The sequence below is a fragment of the Panthera pardus genome, unplaced genomic scaffold, assembly GCF_024362965.1.
Source record: "Panthera pardus isolate Hobbes unplaced genomic scaffold, ASM2436296v1 HiC_scaffold_16, whole genome shotgun sequence".
Classification (NCBI taxonomy): Eukaryota; Metazoa; Chordata; class Mammalia; order Carnivora; family Felidae; genus Panthera; species Panthera pardus.
The window spans coordinates 38244399-38263813 of NW_026526721.1; the positions used below are offsets into that span (position 1 = coordinate 38244399).

Here is a 19415-nt window from a genome sequence, read left to right on the forward strand (position 1 = left end):
AAAACAATTCTTCTGTCAAGCAGCCACTCAGGACCACTTTTTGAGTCAATTGAGTGTGTTACAGGACACTGTCAACGTTGACGTTACTGAAACAACTCCTATCAAATATTATACTATGTAGTATGCCTATGCTCCTTGCTATTTCAGTTTATTTGCGTATGATGTTCCTTAGTCATAGTAGGTGTTCAACAAAGAAGTTAGAATAAGTGAACATTAGGAAACATTATTCCTCTATTCAAACTTTTTTCCCGACTTTTTAATCCCAGTCTCAACAGGAAATATATCCTGTGATACTATAATAAATGGGGAAAGTACATAGTTTTGGAGTCTAAGAAACATACTTCAACTCTTAAAACTTTTCCCTTTACGTTAATATGTTGGTTAGAGGAGAAAAATTATAGAGGCAAGAGAGAATTCCAAAATACAGAATTTGAATACAGGTAATAAAAATCTAAATCTTACAACTTGATGGGCACTTCACTGGATCAGTGTGAGTGATGGTGGGCAGATGGGGTAGATGAGGGACAGCTACATGAATTTAATCAGATTGCATTCTTGAGAGTGTACATTTAAAATTCAACTAAATGAGAATGATACGCAATAAAGATTAACCCTTTATTTTTTTCTTAGGAATTTAATCAAAACTGAGCCTGTTTTTGCTACTTTTTAACATGACATCAACAAACTGTAAATTAAGTTTAGTAATATACAAGTCTACAACTAGGCAGTTTTTCCATTCATATAACAAATATTAGGAATAAACAGTTGTCCTACTTTGATATGCAGATTCTTTTTTTTTCTGGTTTATATCTTAAAACAACTAGCACATTCCAGGATTAGATTTATGTGCTTAAATAAATGCTGTTGTGTTATGTTATAAACAGAGGTGTTAATAGGGATATGGTTAAATTAAGTAGCAAAATGCACAAAAATAAGCCATTAAAAATGGCTTAATACTCAATTTAAACCACTGATGACCACTATTTATGGATAAGTGTGTACCCTATTTTCTCACCAACCTTCTGCTTTCTATTTGGCGAGCATCCAAATTTCTGCTGTGTTAACATTTGCTCCTGGGAGGAGATGAAGGAAAAAAGGTCCATAAGGTTTCCATTGGCCCAGATAGTAGAAACATCTGCTGGGTTCATGAGCAGCTTGCTGGCCCAAGTCAGCAGGGAGAGTTGATGCTTATCAACCCTGCCATATGAGTCGATATTTCCTGTGCCCTGGGGCTACACAAGCTTAATCAAGAAAAAATAAGGAAGCACATTACACGTCAAATTCCCTCGTTAACTAAGCATTATATATTTTTAAAGTAACTATCATAGCATTATAAATTATGAGTTTAGTACTAATGAAATTCAAATTGTAACAAAGAGCATATTTTATTGGATTTTATCATTCATTAGATAATTTTGAGTAATGATGGATTCCATGCATTTAGAAGTTTACTTATAGAGATTTGACCTTTGAATATGAAGAGCTGATTATTGTTATGGTGAGAAAAAGTTTGTCAAAAATTACGTACCACATTTTTTTTCATAGTCATCTTTGTATGTACCTTTAAGATCAGCTGGTCAATGATTTCAGTAGTGAGATTTGGAATTATAGCCCCATATACAAACTTAATGAGTTATTATTAAATATGATGTTGATTTTTAACAAATACATACATACATTTGCTACTTCAAAAATAGTTGCATTCAGAATGTGTATTTATTCCCATGTTGCTGCCAATACCCCCAAATACTTGCAGTTTTCTTTTTGGTTTTTTACAATTATCCCTGAGTCTATGGCTTATCATATTCAATGCTCTAAATTTTAAAAATCTGCACCTTCCAGGGATTTAACACAAATTTTGAAAAACACAGTATTCAATAGATATCTAAATCTAAGCAATGAGACGTAGTAGCTATTATTAATAATATGCATTCTGTAATATTTATGTTTTATTTATTTTTTATTTTTTTAAGTTTATTCATTTTTTTGAGAGAGAGAGAGAGAGAGTGTGAGCGGAGGAGGGGCAGCAAGAGTGGGAGACAGAATCTGTAGCTCTCTCCAGACCCTGAGCTGTCAGCACAGAGCCCATTGCGGGGCTGAACGCATGAACTGTGAGACCACGACCTGAGCTGAAATCGGAGGCTTAACAGACCAAGCCACCCAGGCGCCCCTATTTATGTTTTATTTAGATACGTGGACTTCATGAAATATGGCAATCTATTTAATTTCAATCTGATATGGAAGGGAAACCGGACAAATAGGAACAGTTTTGAGCATGAATAATGTGACTACTCTGTTCTTATTGGAAGAGTCTTTACCTCAGCAGATAGACTAGGCAGAAATGGTATTTTGTTGTTAATCTGATATAGTTGTGGTGCCCACTTTACTAGAGCGGCAGCTCAATTTTTGGTTTCATGGATTCAATAACATCCATGAGCTACACAACAGGCTTTATCCAACATCAAATTTACCCAAAGGTCACAAGACAAGTGATAGAACAAGGGTGTCAAGAACAAGCAGAGGCTTTGTGACTGCCTGAAATGCTTCTGAATGTGCACAGTTACTCCTTATCCAAGAATAGACTGAGTCGATTTAGTACCACCCCTCAGGGAAGCCTCCAGGTCTGGAATCTATTCAGTTTTTATGCCTCGGTAGGCACACAGCCTTCACAAGATTATGTCATCAGTTCCCGTTCTCTGGTACAACTTCATTTAGTCAATACTAATTTATTATTTAATAAATATTCCCAACAATGAAATGTAGGTGCTTAGTCTAGTACATAGCCACTTCCCCAGTTCTCATTTATTTTGGATCCAAGATAACCTATGAATTCCTTGAATAGCAAAGATAATCCAATCAACATTCAACTTTTTAGGATGTCTTGAAACTAAAGGAAAAACTAAGAACTAGCTGTTAACATGTTCTTTCCAATATTGTAGTGAAGAGAACACTGGTTTTGCTATGAATAATTTTTTTTTCAGTTATTTTGCAACCATCTCTCCAGAACATCCATTCTTTAAATTTAAGGATCAGGGGCACCTAAGCTGTGCTGACAGCTCAGAGCCTAGAGCCTGCTTTGGGTTCTGTATCTCCTTCTCTCTCTGCTCCTTCCCTGCTCACGTACTGTCTCTCTCTCTCTCTCTCAAAAATAAATAAATATTAAAAATAAATAAATTTTAAAAATAAATAAATTTAAGGAATCAGTTGAGATATTTTTAATTCCATATCAATTAATTTTATTGAGTTTAATTTTAATAATTTCCATTTAAAACATTCTAATTCATTATAATTTTCTATCAACAGATTTGAAAAGTAGTAACCCCAAAAACAGTTATGAGAAGATGGCATTAATTCCTTCTCTGACTCATCAGAAATATAATTCTTTGAGCTGACTTATCTGTACAAATCTATACGAAGTATCAATTTTCATTTTAATATTTTCCCACAGCAGTTTCCACTTGCTCTCATAGGGCAATGTTCCCCTAGATCTAATGTGGCACTACAAAGGACTTGAACATCAAAGCCTGTAAACATGGACAAGATGGGTGAAATCAACATTAATGAAATATTTGTGCATTCAGGAATGATCAAACAGTGAAAAACACATCCTATTAACCACTGTGTTATTACATTTATTTTTTCAAAAGAGAGCTTGTTCCTTAGGGAATATTCCAAGTTGATTTATATGTTACCACATGCTGATCAATACTTACATAATTAAGGTGATATCATTTTGAACACATGTGCATGTGTTCGAAATTATGTGCCCACTATGTCCAAGGCAATGTCTTATGCCTGTTAGAGAATGAAAAGTAATATATTTATCTGCTCCTACTATCAGAACTTTCTACATGTATCAGGTTTCTATACTAATGGTTTCCTTGGGCATAAAAATTCTGTTACTAGAGCAGAGAGCTCTCATTTCTATTATATTAATCAGAGGAAGAATTGTTTTATAAAGTTTATAAATGATACTCTTATACAAGAGAAAAATTCAAATATTTTATTACCTCTCTTTGCAGTCCTTTGGGAACTCATTATTTATTTGAAAGCTTTGTGTTGTTATCCATTCAAAGAAATACATCTTTGAAAAAGAACACTTTTAAAAATAATGTGTACATCCATAGATAGTTTACCAGAAATACTTTCCTTTCTCCCAGACACTACTGCAGTTTTTAAAGCAAGCAATAAAACAGAAATTCTCCATTATTAATAAGAAGAAACTTCCCAAAGCAATGACATTTTAGAGTGGAAGTAAGGAATAAATGGTCTCTCAAAGAGTGGGGGGATATGGAAATGTACATAACAATTCTGTTTTAGTACAAGCTCAAGTCAGTAAAAGACGGGTCTCCATTTACAATGTAAAATTAAAAAAAAAAAATACCAAGATTAGTTACCTTTACAAATTATCCTAGGAGTTAATGGATTCATTGATGTTTTCTCAATAAGGTTCTTGATTATAGACACTATTTTTATAGTGAATCTTTTCTAAGATTAAAAATCCTTGATTTGGGGATTATTATTAATTAGCAGGAAAACAGTACCTTCTGAGAATGTATGCTGAGTCAGTTCTTTCAGTGGCTTGCCATTGCATGTTAGATTAAATGCAAGCTCCTTATTCAGACATAAAAAGCCCTGCATGATCTGGCCTTGATGTTCTTTCCTACTTTCCATTGGGCCATCTAGTCTGTTGCTTTTCATGCACCAGACTCACTAGTTTTTGTTTTGTTTTGCTTTCTTTTTTGTTTTCAGTTCCTTCAGTAGTCCACCTCTTGCTTAGAATCTTCTACATCAGCTAACTTACTTTTTGAATACTGGCCACTTCTCTCCAACATTTTTGTCCTCTGGCAATTTTTAAATGGCTAGGTCTTTCTCCCCATTTAGGTTTCAGCTGAAATTTCACCACCTTCTTATCAGGACTTTCCTTTATAAATTTGTGTTTTCTTGTTTTACTGTTTAAATTTAGGCTGTAAATTCTAAAGATAAAATTTTACATTATTTCTAGTTTGCCACAATTGTATCTCCAGCACCTACCATTTGAAACACATTCAAGGCACAAAGTATGTATTTGTTGAATAAATTAATGTCATGAAGTATATCCTATAAGCAAAATCCACTGCAAATGTGAAGATAAGTTTCATAAAGCATTAACATTGTATATTTTTATGTATATAGTTCATATGTCTAATATAAACTTATTGTCCATTATTGGATGACATGTTTGATACCCAATTTTTCCTTAGTTGTATCTTATAGCTACAACATCTCAAAATTTCCTATTATATCCCATAATCCAAAGAGTTAAAATTCAAATAGACATCTTGTTGCTCTTTACATGAACATCTCTATTTAATATATCAATGCAATTACTAAATTTTCTGCAGAGAATAAAATATGAAAAGAATTTTAATGTATAGAGAACTTGGCTAATAGTCAATATAATTTTATGGCTGCTGAGTATGTGAATATGTGGTGCAATCCAAAAGAAAGATATTAACAAAATATATCTCCTACAACCAAGTCAAATAACTAATTAGCAACAATATATTATGCAGTAATTAATTTGATTTGGTATGTATATTTTTTTCATTTGGAATTAGGGAATGCCAGCATAAAAACCAGACTGAAGTCCAATGTCTCTTCAATTTACAGCTTTCCTTTTTCTGTTTACTTTATTTTTATAGCTACATTTTGTATTTTTTAAACCATTATGTATTTGAAATTAGGGTTTAATAATGCTTGTTTTGTTTTCTTGCATTTTTTTTCATTTAATTTGCTCCTAGAAATGTTACTAGGAATTTTAATTTTCCTCGAGGCTATTATATATTGTAAAATGTATTATAATATAATTTAATTTGTTACTTTCTTTAACTATATGAACTGTGTAAGACCTACTTGGTGAAATGGAAAATATAGGTGTCATTTTTCCCCCTTCTCACTTGTCATCTTTGCACAGAGGCCATGCTTATTTTCTCTGTATGGTTCCAATTTTAGTATGTGTCCTACTGAAGCGAGCACTTTCCCCCTTTTTAGTCTCGGGTTAAAGTTTTTCCCAGAAACTTCAATTTTAAACACTTATGTCCCACCCAGTACTTTTTTTTTTCTTCCAAAAGATTGATTATTGTACATTCAGCACTATATTCCTCACCCTGTCTTTAGAAGAGTCCTACCATCTGTGTGTTCCTTTCCAGAATATTTCCTCCAGGTTGACATCTCAATTTAGAATTTAGTTACGTGATGGAGCTTTCCTGTGAACCAGACTGTGATTGTGGTCATAAATTTCTTTTCTCTGGAAGGCTGCCTCTCAAATGTTCATCAGTTAGCAAGTAAAGCTAGTCAGTTCTATCTAGGTCATGTTCATTCACCCTGAAAGCAGTATTCTAGAGAGATAAAATGAATTTATACACACATGATAATTACCAAGTAAGCCTTTATGAAGTTATAAAAATAATTCTAAATTTCTCTTATTCTTTTATAATGCTTTGTAATATCTACAGTTTCCTTTTCATTTTAAAATTATTTCCTTTGCTTTCTGTTTTTCCACATTACAATACTTGAAGATATATATGTATAGGAAGAAAAACAGCTTTAAGGAAATAAATGTGAACAATTCATCAAGTTCATTTTTTTCCTTGAAAAACTATCATGTCCATTCAATAAATTACTGTTTGCTTTTTGAGAAAACTCAAAACACTTTAGTAGATAAGTTAAATATAGTTAAATTAATGAAAACAAATATATTTTAAAGCCTTTATTTCTAAAATCTACTTCAGTTGCAGAACCCGATATATTTTTATTTAGTCTGGTATACTAAGTCCTTAATATGTTAACAACGTTTTGTTTATTATGCGTTTTTGCAGAATAAGAGGCAGAAAGGAAGCAAAGAATGAAAAGATCTGATTTTGTACAAACATAAGTTTTTAAAATGTTGGGCATATTTTTAAAAAATCAGATAATGTTAAAAAATGTTAATGTTTTATTTATTTTGGAGAGACAGACAGAGAATGCATGTGGGAGGGGCAGAGAGAGGGAGACACAGAATCTGAAGCAGACTCAAGGCTCTGAGCTGTCAGCACAGAGTCTGATGCAGGGCTCCAGCTCAGGAACCGTGAGATCATGACCTAAGCCAAAGTCGGACGCTTAACCTACTGAGTCACCCAGGGGCCCCTAAAAATCACATAATGTTTTAAAACATACTAAAGCAATACAACCAGTAAGCAAGGACATAAAGCAGCTATAAAATAGCATTTCCCAGGATATTGTAAATATTATCTGAAACTTAGAATTCTGTAAATTAAGGAAAACATAGATTTTGTGATATGGCTAAGTAATATAAAATTAATGGAAGAAATTTAAGAAATCTACTTTGGATAGAAAAAAATAACTGCTGGGAATATTTATAATACAGAAGGCTGAAGTATACAATCTCACAAAAACATTTTGAAATGTAGGGAAAGGCACTGATGTTATATTTCACCTACATTATACATTTCTTCAGAACCAGCCCTGATTCTGATAATCAAGAATTGACTCTTAATTATAAATCCTATCATAGACACAGCAAATAGTAACTAGTTTTGATATGATGTTATGTAGTTAACTGGGTCACCCACTCACAGTCACTGTGTAGGTTAATTGGAAACAATCCAATGGTAATCCCATCGGTTTCTTGGTTTGCTATGAATGTCCAGGAAAACCTATTATCACATTCTGGAAAAGGGAAAGAGAGGTGAAATTTCTACAGGAGAATTATGATTCTCTGGGTCAGGAGCTGTGGGAGCCACTGTAAATCTGAAAGAGCCTTTTGTCATAGATCAGAAGCCAACAAAGGCCCTGGGCCAAACTTTGAGTACACAGAGATTCTGCTCCAGGAGTTGGGAGCAGAATGGGTCGCTCACAATGGCCACAGTGAACACCAGAATCTGGTCTACAGGATTGTAACTGTTGAACCTGCCAATTTGGCACTGTTATGCTCCGATATCAGAAAGAGAAAGCCCTTCCAACCTTCCTGGCCTTGCAAGACCCACTGCCCGCCAGCTTTGTTTCTTTCCTGCCTTGGTCTGGCAGTTGCAATGGAACACAGGTCTCCAAAGTGCTTCCTGTCTCTATGGAAACTGGCAAGCAGTACCAGACTGATGGCCATGCTCCATAGTGGCTGGGCAGAGGATGGCACAGAAGGTGGATACCAGGTGTTATCCCTATAAGGCAAGCTGAATCCTGAAAGGATAGAGTCAAAGAAAAATAAATGATGTGGTAACCTAGGAAAACAAAAATACTTAAAGTTTTTCAGAACAAACCTAAGTGCTAGAATGAAATCACGGGAAAATTACTAGAGAATTCTAAATATTCATGGGAACAGAGGAACATTCCAAAAGTGGAAACATTTTGCACTTAGTTATCAGTCTTAATCTTTCCTCCAATTTCCTTTCTCACATGATAGAGCATTTATTGCACTTCTCTTGAGAATTTTAAGCTTGCATTAATAGCATTTGTGCTTTTCAATCCAATAGGCTTTAGTATGCAATATGTGTTTCAGTACACACAACTACTGAGCCACAACTTTCACATTAGAAGGTTATTTGTTTAGAATGCCTTCAGTAATTTAGTGGAAGTAATAGCATGCTGTGTGTGCATTTAGATATATTTTTAGACTCTAAGCAATAAGAATGATCTTGAACTTTCTAAGATTCAGGTTCTTTGTATAAACCTCAAACCTGTTGATTGAACAGAAGAGTTGGAGTGGGGAGGGAGAGAAATACAAAGCTGGGAAGAGTTGAGGGAAAGACCTAAAGCATAGTAAGGTGCCTTTGTATTTCAGTTAAAAACAAATTGCCTATTCCTGTCATTTCTTGTATTTCAGATCCTTTAGCATATTGTGTATCTACTGATCCATTTGGCCCTTCTGCTTTTCATAACCCAAATATGAGAACCTTAATATGAGACCAGTATTTTGCATTTCAAATGAGGTTCTGGGAGCACCTGGGTGACTTAATCGGTTAAGCGCCCGACTCTTGATCTCAGCTCAGGTGGCGATCTCCTGGTTTGTGGAATCGAGCCCCTCTCCAGTTCTGCACTGAAGGCATGGAGCCTGCTTAGGATTTTCTCTCTACCCCTCCCCTGCACGTGCTCTCTGTCTCTCAAACTTTTTTTTATAAACTTAAAAATAAAATGCAGTTTTAGAGAGTACACAAAAATATTTAAAAACAAGCCAAAACATTATGCATGCCATTTGATTCAGATGCCGATAACTCTACTTAATTAAATGATTTTGTAGGCTTCACTGACAGTTTTCATTAAGTATAAATATTTTCTAAAATGAAGGATCAAAATAGGTGACATTGCTTATCTCATGAGAAGTTCATGCTTTCCTTTTGAAAAACTATATCTTAAATTCTCTTCACATCTTGTTTTTATTTGTTCTCCTTCACTGTTGTTAAAGCTGGTTCTTCCTTTGAGAAAGTTGTGCTCATTTTCAGGAAGAAAAATAATGAGGGTCCTCAGTTCCTGTTAAATAGCCCACAAAATTTGATCATTTACCCTGAAAAATCACTGACTGTAACTCACTCCCTCTCAGATGTGCAAAGACTCAACCTCTGCCTGTCTGTCTAGATATATCTCAGGTGATTATTGCTCTTGGTAAGTAAGCACTCATGCACAATGTGCACTGATCCACTGTTGTGGCCCACATTTAATCTTTAGCGCAGGGAAAGAGATGGAGAAAACCATTGCCTTCACTCATCATCCATTCAAGAGATAGCAAGGCTTGAATGATGCCGTTTTTGGAAGCAGAGCCGTGTTTTGGGATCAGTGTTCAAACATGCATCTTTGCCTGTCTGCTCTCTTTCAACAATACTGCTGGCTTCAAAGATCTCCCTTTGCTGCTTTGCCTCTCCACGGTAGTGGCACATCACAGCCTGTCAGCAAGGTCCAGGTGGCCATTAACTTAGAATTTGCTTCTTTATGTACTATTGACAGTGTGCTAGGTTCTTGGTGGTCAGTCAATGAAAGCATTCTTGAAATGTGTGAAGCAAGGACAGCCCGTAACTAACTGAGGTCAACTGAGGCCAACAAGAGTCAAGACTCAGTTCATTTGATTTTGAGTTTGGTAATTCCTAATCTAGACAGGGAAAGGTTTGAACCGTTTTTCTCTAAGTACGTGAGAAATGGAAACATGGAAGGAATAATGGCAGCTTCTCTGTCGGCTATTTAAAGACAGGGTCAAAAGAGCCATCTTTGCAGGCTATTGAATAATTGCTCTTCATTAAAGTGACTTTCACAGCAATAAATTAGCAAATTGTTTCCATTTAACTACTGAAACTAACCTAAATGGTTTTCAATCACTGATACTGGTTAGAAATAAACTTGGCAGACTATGAAGAGTATTAGTTCAACAGAATAGAGGAAAAAAGATCATTTAAGGGACTTTTATTGAATACTGGTGGGTGGGAGGAGAAAAGGCCTCTTGGAAAATGATGTGAGGATAAAGGGGGAAAAAAGACTGAAGATACTCAGAATTTGAAGAAAAGAACTTCAAAAATGAACTGTATTACATTAGAAAGAGTTCATTGGTTTTCAGAAAGAAAGAAAATTTTATTTATGCTATATATGTATGCAATACTCTCAACAAGAGACATCCAAGGTAGCTTTTCCAGTGGTGTTCTATAAATGTTTAACACCTGGCTCTGTGGGAAAAAACACTGACTTGAGTTGTTTGCCAATTTCCATAGTGAAAAGATTCTCAGTGTGGTCCATTTCCAGCTACCAAGGCATGTCATTTAGCAAAAGAGAAGAGTTGACTCTCCTGAGCTGATATGACTCAGCTCTAGCATATCACAACTTTTACTTGAATTTCAAGTGTTCCTTCAATTATTAAAAATAGATGTAAAAGGGGACACATGGAGGGCTCAGTGGATTGAGCATCTGACTCTTGATGTCAGCTCTGGTCATGATCTCACGGTCTTGGGATCGAGCCCCATATCAGGCTCTCTGCTGGGCATGGGGCCTGCTTCAGATTTTCTCTTGAGATTTTCTATCCCTCTGCCACTCTTCCCCACTTGTGTGTTCTCTCTCTCTCTCTTTCTCTCAAATAAAAATTAATGAAAAAAAAAGATATAAAGTTCTACATGCAGCTTTGAATTGTTTGACTCCAAACTCTATGCTTGTTTTATAAGTTAGTCAGAATTAAGTTCACTTTATTTTCAAAGCATTTTTTTGGTTAAGCACATGAGGTTTGAAGACAAAGTGCAAGAGTTCAAAACCTAGCTGCTGTGCTTTCTAGCTGTGTGGCTGTGGCACATTATTTAAACTCTCTTTGCATCAGTTCCCACATCTTCAAGGCAGAGATAACAACAAGGTTGACATGAAACGTAAATCACTAATAAAAGAAATGCACTTAGAATAGTGCCTAGAATATTGTGAAGGCTCAGATAAGCTTAGCTTTATTTTTCTTATATTTACCATTGGCTTAGTGCTTGTGGAGGATGAGATGATAGAGGAAGGGTACTGTTAAAAAGGATGTTGATGCAAGGGAACTTGGACCAGGAAGGGAAGGTAATATATTTCCATTTCAGAGGTCTGTCTACCTAAAAGGGCTTAGTTAGGGCTTATGATACTTCATATCCAAGAAAAGTTATTATCTTTTATGCTTTTCCCCTTCTGGAGCATAAATTTGGCACAGTCTGTCTTTTTATGTTTCACTTTGGGGGCTGACAATGGTATTAGATGTGTCCGTTCTAGACCACAATCTGTTATATCTTATGTACACTCCTCGTGATTTTCAATTAGAACTTCATAAAAACTGTCTTAAGATATTCTACTAATAAGGGTTTTGAAATTTAAATTTTCCATATATATATATATTTTTTCTTGGTGAAGAATCAGTCTCTCCTTCTGCCCCTCTATTTTGACCATGAACAAATGCTACAGACTTGAGTTATTCTGGTCATTCTACTGTCACAAGTTCTCCTACAAATGCCAGCCTCTACCCTGCGAAGATGCTTCATTTTGGACAATGAGCACCCACTAGGAGTTCCAACTCACAATACAGAATGTTAAGCAATGCAGCTGATTCAAAGATAAGGAAGACAACCTCATCACCTGCCCTTTAATTAGCCTGGGAACAAGTAAAGGAGACTGATATTTATGCAAATAATGAAAGGGAATAAATACAAGGAGGGGAGGAGGAAAGTGAAGGACATAAGCTGCCTGGAAAAATAGAAAAATAGCCAGCTTCTACAATTCTAAATTGGAAGTTTGTTTCCTTTAAAGATGATCATAAACTTGTTTGATAAGAATAACTCCTCTGAAATCTAGGATGGTGCTGAGCTCAGCCAGAGAAAGGATAATTTTACAGTAAGGCCCCAAATGGTATGACCAAAGCATCTCACAAATTCTCACAGATAGGAAAAAAATAACGAGTTATATACCACACCTACACTGTCTTCTCCCTTGCTATCACACCCTCTCCCAAAGTTTCTGAACTCTGCAGTCTCCTTAGCAAGTTTCTCTTCCTCTGTGAATCTTTCAGATGTTGATTCATACAAGGCAAGGCATGTAGTAGGTCCTTCAAAATATTTGTCTGATGATTGCATTGCAAATGAATCCTTAATTTGGTAACACACTAATTTTTCTAATTGGAAAAATTGTTAACTTCTTTGGAAAGACTCTCTGAAATGGAATTAAATGACAAACTTGAGCCACAAGGAGTTAAAAGAGAAAAGTAGCAGTTAACCTGATGCTCTCTCCAGGTTATAACCAGAAGTAAAAGGCAATTCAAAGCTTGAGAAGAAGTTTGACTGCCTACAAAACTGGCTTTTGAATTGATTTTGGAAACCACATATCCTAAGGGTATTTAAGATTAGTAGATTCTCCACATGAGTTTGCTCTCTATTGGGAAAAACTAAATTATTTGACTGCAGGGATTTTAGGCTGCAGGTCCCAGGGAACAGAAGTCATAATACTTTAAAGTCAGAATCTACGTGGGGAGAAGATGGAGGGAAGCTGTCCTAATCTCCTACCTGAAAGGACAGGCGTAGGTATACTAGTGTATATACAGTACAGTATATACAGTACCTGGCATGTAGAAGACCCTAACAATTATTACTTTCTTTCTTCTATAGACCAGTAAGGAAAGATTTACTAAGGAAATTATTGTCCAAAGTAAGTTTTGAATAGGATAGGATATTTAAGAGCACTTGCTATTGACATCCTCTGTTATTTGATTTTAATGTTATAACTGAAATTTATGAGGGCATAGCTCGGCTAGGTATGGAATTGGAAATTTCACTGTCAAAGGGTTTACTCATTTATTTTGTTGTTGTTGTCTAATTCACACTTAAGCAAATAGTGACAAAGTTACTATGGCTCAGCAGCCCTTGTGGAAAAATAAGAATAAAATTCTCAACTTTCAGAACAAACTCCAAATGGTTCATTGACTTTGTTTCACCATGGAAAATCACTTAACCTCCCAGTGTCAGTTTACCCATCTGTGAAATGAGAAGGATAAGATTTTCTTATGGGGATGTTTTGAAAATTATTTTGCAAATGTAGTGGATGAAATTATTGCAAGCATCACTGCTCTTTTTCCACTTCTTTAAAGAAGCAGACAATATTATTTATGTACCAGTTGATAGTCAAATTGTTATCTGGGGTGAACTGTGTATTCTTATTAGCAGCTGTGTGCTTTTTACTACTTAAAGAATCCCACCTCCCCCAGCTTGTTCAATTTATGTGTTACATCAATGCCTGGGAATTTGAGCAAAATATCTTAAAATCATTCTGAGCTTCATATTTATGAGCTGCTCATCTGATAACTCTGGTAATTATTCCTTCTTTCTGTTTTAGCTCATGTTTTCTCTTATGTGGTTTTCGCCTCACCTCACTTCACAAGATTGATAGTTCTCCACGTTTCCCTGCTAGAGGTCACCTCTGAGCTGAAGGCAAAACACATCCCACTCTGGCTCCTGTTGACTTTTAAGTCAACTATCAAAGAATTTATTCCAGACATCTCCTAACCTCAATTTAAAAACTCCACCCTAAAGATTACAGGGAGATATCCTGGGGAGTTGCCATAGTGACTCTAAGAGGTTGGCATTGAGAAGACAAAGCTACTGATATCAGATTTTATACTTGATAGGCTTAATTATATAACATGGTCATGAACCTCTGTGCTTGTGTCACTTAGGTCTGGAAAGAAATTTTCCCCTTCAGGCTCTTCTGTCTCTTACGGTGCCAATCAACAGGCTTCTTGGTAATAAGATCCTTTATGCCAATAGCTCCAGCATAACCTCAAGTGGTGCTTGTAGTAATGATAGAATCATTACAAAACGAAAGAAGAAAAGAGAAATATATTTCATGGGTGTGATTAAGTCATCATAATGTTCTTGCATATGTAAATTATCCTTGACTTAATGAACTACCTTGCTCACATAATAGTATTTTAACCTGGCTCTGGAAAGTCATTTTCTACCCATGTTGATAATTGCTACTGGATTTGGCAGAGCTCATCTCCAGATCACTTACTAGAGTGAAATTTATGTATTATGTTTCCATGTGCATGAGTTTTGTTTTAACTATTAGAAGTGTTCTTACTAAGTAAAGTTATTATATGAATTATCTTAATAAATTAGTATGATACTTAGGAAGATAGAAAACTTGATTATATTCTAATGATCTGATTTGACAAGGGTCATTTGAAATATGTTTTTTTTTTCTTGATTATAAAAGAAATATATATTCATTGGGGAAATCAGGAAACAAGAAAAAGGAACAAAGGGTCACTTGAAATACAGGGTTTTTTTCTTGATTATAAAAGAAATATATATTCATTGGGGAAATCAGGAAACAAGAAAAAGGAACAAAGGAGAATATTATCACTTCTTCTAAGTTAATCTCTTTAAGATTTTGATGGATATTCCACAAGATGAACACTTCTTGAAAAATACTTACATTGTTCTCCCCAACACATTTTGTGTTTCTAAAAACAGCTGCATCTACAAGAAGCTCTGATAAAATAGGATTCTTTTTTTTTTATGTTATCAGAAATTGAATCTAAAGTTCCAGTATCCATATTTCATAGACTTTATTCAGGATTATAAAAGCTACCAGGGAAGTGTCTTATGTGTTTCCTCTCCTGCATGAGAGAGTTCAATTCAGCCAAAATTATTCCAGTGCCTTATCTTCAAAGATGACTAGAACCACTCCATATTATTAATGCAAGGCCAAAGGAAATTAATGACAATCATGTTACTATTTGCATATAAATCTTCATGTGTGCCTAGGAAGAAAAGACGGTTTTCTGGAACATATAAGGGAGTATGAAGGAGTCTTGTCCTCTAATTAAGGACTTTCAATTATTTTTTTTCTGTCTTTTTGTAATATATAGTTATGTTGTTGTTTGGTTGGTTTAAATTGTATTTGGAGTAAGAAGTGCAACATAGTTCTTGGGAAGTTAATCATTTTATAACTCTCATTTAATCAACATTTTCTTTAATCCCCTTTTAGGCAGCCAAGGGCAGTTTCCACTAACACAGAATGTAACGGTTGTTGAAGGTGGAACTGCGATTTTGACCTGCAGGGTTGATCAAAATGATAACACCTCCCTCCAGTGGTCAAATCCAGCTCAACAGACTCTGTACTTTGATGACAAGAAAGGTGAATACATTTTCTTTTAAATGTTTTAATCATATTCTGAAATATCCTAATTATAATGAATTTATTTTTCTAAGATGATTCAAATTATTCGTTTTGATTACAAAACTGCCGCTGCTTGTATTTAAACATGTTAAATATTAAATACTTTAGTTTGCAAGTCATAAACACTAAAGATAACCTATGTCAACTTTTTAATAAAATAAACAGTTACAGTTCTATTTCAAAAATCATTTTATGCCTTCTCTTAACCATTATATTCTCTTTAGATATCATATTCCTTCATTCTTGTAATTGCCTTCTGTATAGATTAAATGCTTTTTCCTCACTCTAGGTAATATAATTTTTTTTTTTTAATTAGCCTTAGTTTAATATATTTACAAGATGCTGTATGATTTTGGAAAGTTTTGTGACATTATTCTTATGAATGGTCTTAAAAGTAAGAATTGTAGAAACCATTCCCATAATAAATTTAAGTATCTGCATGTTTCAAAATAAACTGAAATTAAAAAGCTGTATTTACTTCAAGTTGAGTTAGACTTCATTAATTAACTGGGCTCCTAATTGGATGATAGGTTTTGATTAAACTTTTTTGGAAAGTAATGAAATTCATAATATTTAATTCAAGCAAACAACTAAAATTATACACTGAATTTCCAAGCCTTCATCCATTATTATAAGTGCTGGGGTGACGTGGGGGGGAAACGAGTTCATGAACTATAACAAAAATAAGGAGCTGTTGCTTTAGATTATTTAAATTATATAGAATATAAATATCTATATATCAGCTCTTCAACATGGTCTTAATATCTGGATTTCTTATGAATCTGTGTAGATAACAGTAAGAAAATTTGAAATCAGCTCCATTTTAATGATTAAAGTGTAGTCAAATTAGTCCAATAAATGTGCCCATTCCCCCTAAGATAGAAATTCACTATGTTTTTTACCTCACTGTAGTTTTTCTCTTTGATGTACTCCAAATTTAAAATGAAAATTTTAATTATTTTCAACTTTAATATGTAATGAAAGATTGGCTAAAAATCGAATTTATTGACTCAATTTTTTTTTTTTTTGAGGTTTCCTTTGTAAAAGGCATTAGAGTTAGTGAACAAACAGATAAAATATCTGCCCTTATAGGGACATACGGTCCAGTAGGGGACAGACAATAAACACATGAACCAAATATATTTTAGAGTACATTGTTAGGGGACAAGTATTCTCTATCTTGATAGATACATAGATGCATAGAGACATTATAGTTATCTACAGAGAGAGAAGGACAGAGGCAGAGAGACAGAGAGAGATGGAGAGTGAGAGAGGAAGAGTGAGACTAAAAAACTGGCTCGAGTGATTGTGGAGGCTAGCAAGCCTGAAATATGCAAGGCAGGCCAGCAGACTGGAGACCAGGGAAGAGTCAATATTGCAGCTCAAGTCTTAAGGCAGTCTGGAGAAAAAAATCCCTTCTTCCAGGGACCTCACATGTTTCCTCTTAAGGTTTCAACTGACTGAACAAGACCACATTATGCAGGCTAATCTGCTTTACTCAAAGTGTACTGACTTCAATGTAATCTCATCTAAATATACCTTCACAGTAATATCCAGATTGGCATTTGACCAAATATCTGGGTACTGTGGTCTAATTAATTAGTTGACACATAAAGTTAAGTATCACAGAAATTCAGGCTAACATTTCTATAGAAGTATATTACTTAGAAAGAGTTTTTATTTATTGTTTTATTTTGCTATTTAAAAGACAAATGCAGCAGATATCACTAAAGGCCATATTTTCATAGGAGCACAAGGAAGGAGCTAAATGTCTCACAGTCATGTGAGATTTAAAGTTAATATTGTCGGGGCGCCTGGGTGGCGCAGTCGGTTAAGCGTCCGACTTCAGCCAGGTCACGATCTCACGGTCCGTGAGTTCGAGCCCCGCGTCAGGCTCTGGGCTGATGGCTCGGAGCCTGGAGCCTGTTTCCGATTCTGTGTCTCCCTCTCTCTCTGCCCCTCCCCCGTTCATGCTCTGTCTCTCTCTGTCCCAAAAATAAAATTAAAAAAAAAATAAATAAAAAATAAATAAAGTTAATATTGTCATTTAAAGATTGTGAGTTAAATATTGACCAGACTTAAAGCCAATGGGTTGACTCCATATTTATATTTCTCATGTTTTGATTAAGAGTGTTTGATGTGAAATCATTCATGTTTTTAACAGGGACTTGTAGTAGTAGACATTTCTTTTTTTTTTGTTTTTTTTGTTTGTTTTGTTTTGTTTTGGTACTTTAAGAATATTTTAGAGAGTCTGAAAATGAATTTTAAAGCCTTCATCTGCTAAACACTCACTATAACAGTAGTAATACAATTTTAATTCCTATTAATATTATTGATTATTTAATGCTTCTTTTTAAGGACTCTTTTATCCCATTTAGAAGTTTTTAACAGATTTTATGAGACTAAAATATCTCTTTGCAATTTGATAAATATGAGAAATATCTAATGCAATAGTTTAAAGCTTAAAGAAAGTATATTATTCAAGAGTAAAAATTTGATTTTGTGAATTAATTATTTTACAATTTCATAAATAAAACCACAAAAAGTAGCTTGTATCTCAAGTATATTCAATTGGAATGAAAGTTGTATAAGTGAAAATGAAGCTTAAAGACTTTTGATTTCACTGGTTCTTAGTAAAAAATATATCTAAGTTTTATCATGCTAATATTATGTAAGCTTTATATTTGGTTTTAAATCTACTAGTGCTTTTGGGGTAGTGATGGCACATCTCCTTGAAAAAAATGTGTCAGTGTTTACTTTTCTTTACTCCTTTACGGTGTTTGGAGGAATTTGTGATTGCTGTTTAAAACCAGTGATCTCTGTTGCTTTTCAAAGAATGAAGTCACAGTGGTTAAAAAAGAAAATATATAAGAGTCACACAGAGATTCAACAAACTCTTTTTGCTTTTAATATTAGTTGCTTACAAGTATTTGTAAATAAGTATTTAAACATATATGCCCAAATATAAGGTGACATCAATTTTAAGAAAGTCTCTTGTTTTCTCAATGGTATAAAGCAAGAGAAAATGTTTTGGGGGCCACAGTCCTTTAAAGATAATCATGGAACAATGAAATATATACTTAAAACTATTTAATTTGTTGATCTGATTATATGTGCATATTTAAACTAAAAGAAAAACATATATTCATTTAGAGACATTGCTTTTCCATCCTGGCATTTAAGGAAATCATCTTACTTAGCAGTGCTTTTTCAAAGTGTAGGATGTTATCAATGAGAAATTTGTCCCAAGAAACAACTATGATTTTTTATGACACCAGAATAATTTTTTGTTGTTCATTCATCCTGCAGGAGTATAATAATGACCTCCACGATGTAACAACATATTGTCCTGCTTTTTAAAGATATTTTTGAGAGTCATGTTTACAGTGACATCTACAGTGGTGAGGTCAAATCCTCAGGCACAAAAACAAAATCTATACAAAATGTCTTTGCCTCCTCTTACAGTGATTCTATAAGTTGTCCTTTATAGAACATCTAAAACCAGAATTGATTCAGGGTATTTCAAGCTAATGTGTTAGGATCTTGTTGAAAAAAAAAAAATGCTTGTAATACAAGAAATGCAAAGACTTAGAAACAAGGCAGCCCCTCTTTCCTGAGGGATAATTATGGTGAGAAAAAAATCCATCATGTTATATTTGGGATATATAGCAACATATTCCTGCATCTTATTGCCATAAAATCGCAATATCTGATCATATGAG

At 34.4% G+C, this 19415-nt stretch overlaps 1 protein-coding gene and 1 non-coding gene across 3 annotated transcripts in view; one reads left to right on the forward strand and one right to left on the reverse strand.

Moving 5' to 3' along the window:
- The window catches only part of CADM2 (cell adhesion molecule 2), a 336787-nt gene that overhangs the window by 55615 nt on the left and 261757 nt on the right, over nt 1-19415 (forward strand). For both annotated transcript variants that reach the window (XM_053903225.1, XM_053903226.1), the window contains exon 2: nt 15502-15651. In XM_053903225.1, the coding sequence (XP_053759200.1) occupies nt 15502-15651 (150 nt within the window). The remainder of the gene's footprint in view (nt 1-15501; nt 15652-19415) is intronic.
- On the reverse strand, nt 5911-6018 carry LOC128777455 (U6 spliceosomal RNA). The gene has a single exon (XR_008422715.1). It is a non-coding gene; the product is annotated as a U6 spliceosomal RNA (small nuclear RNA).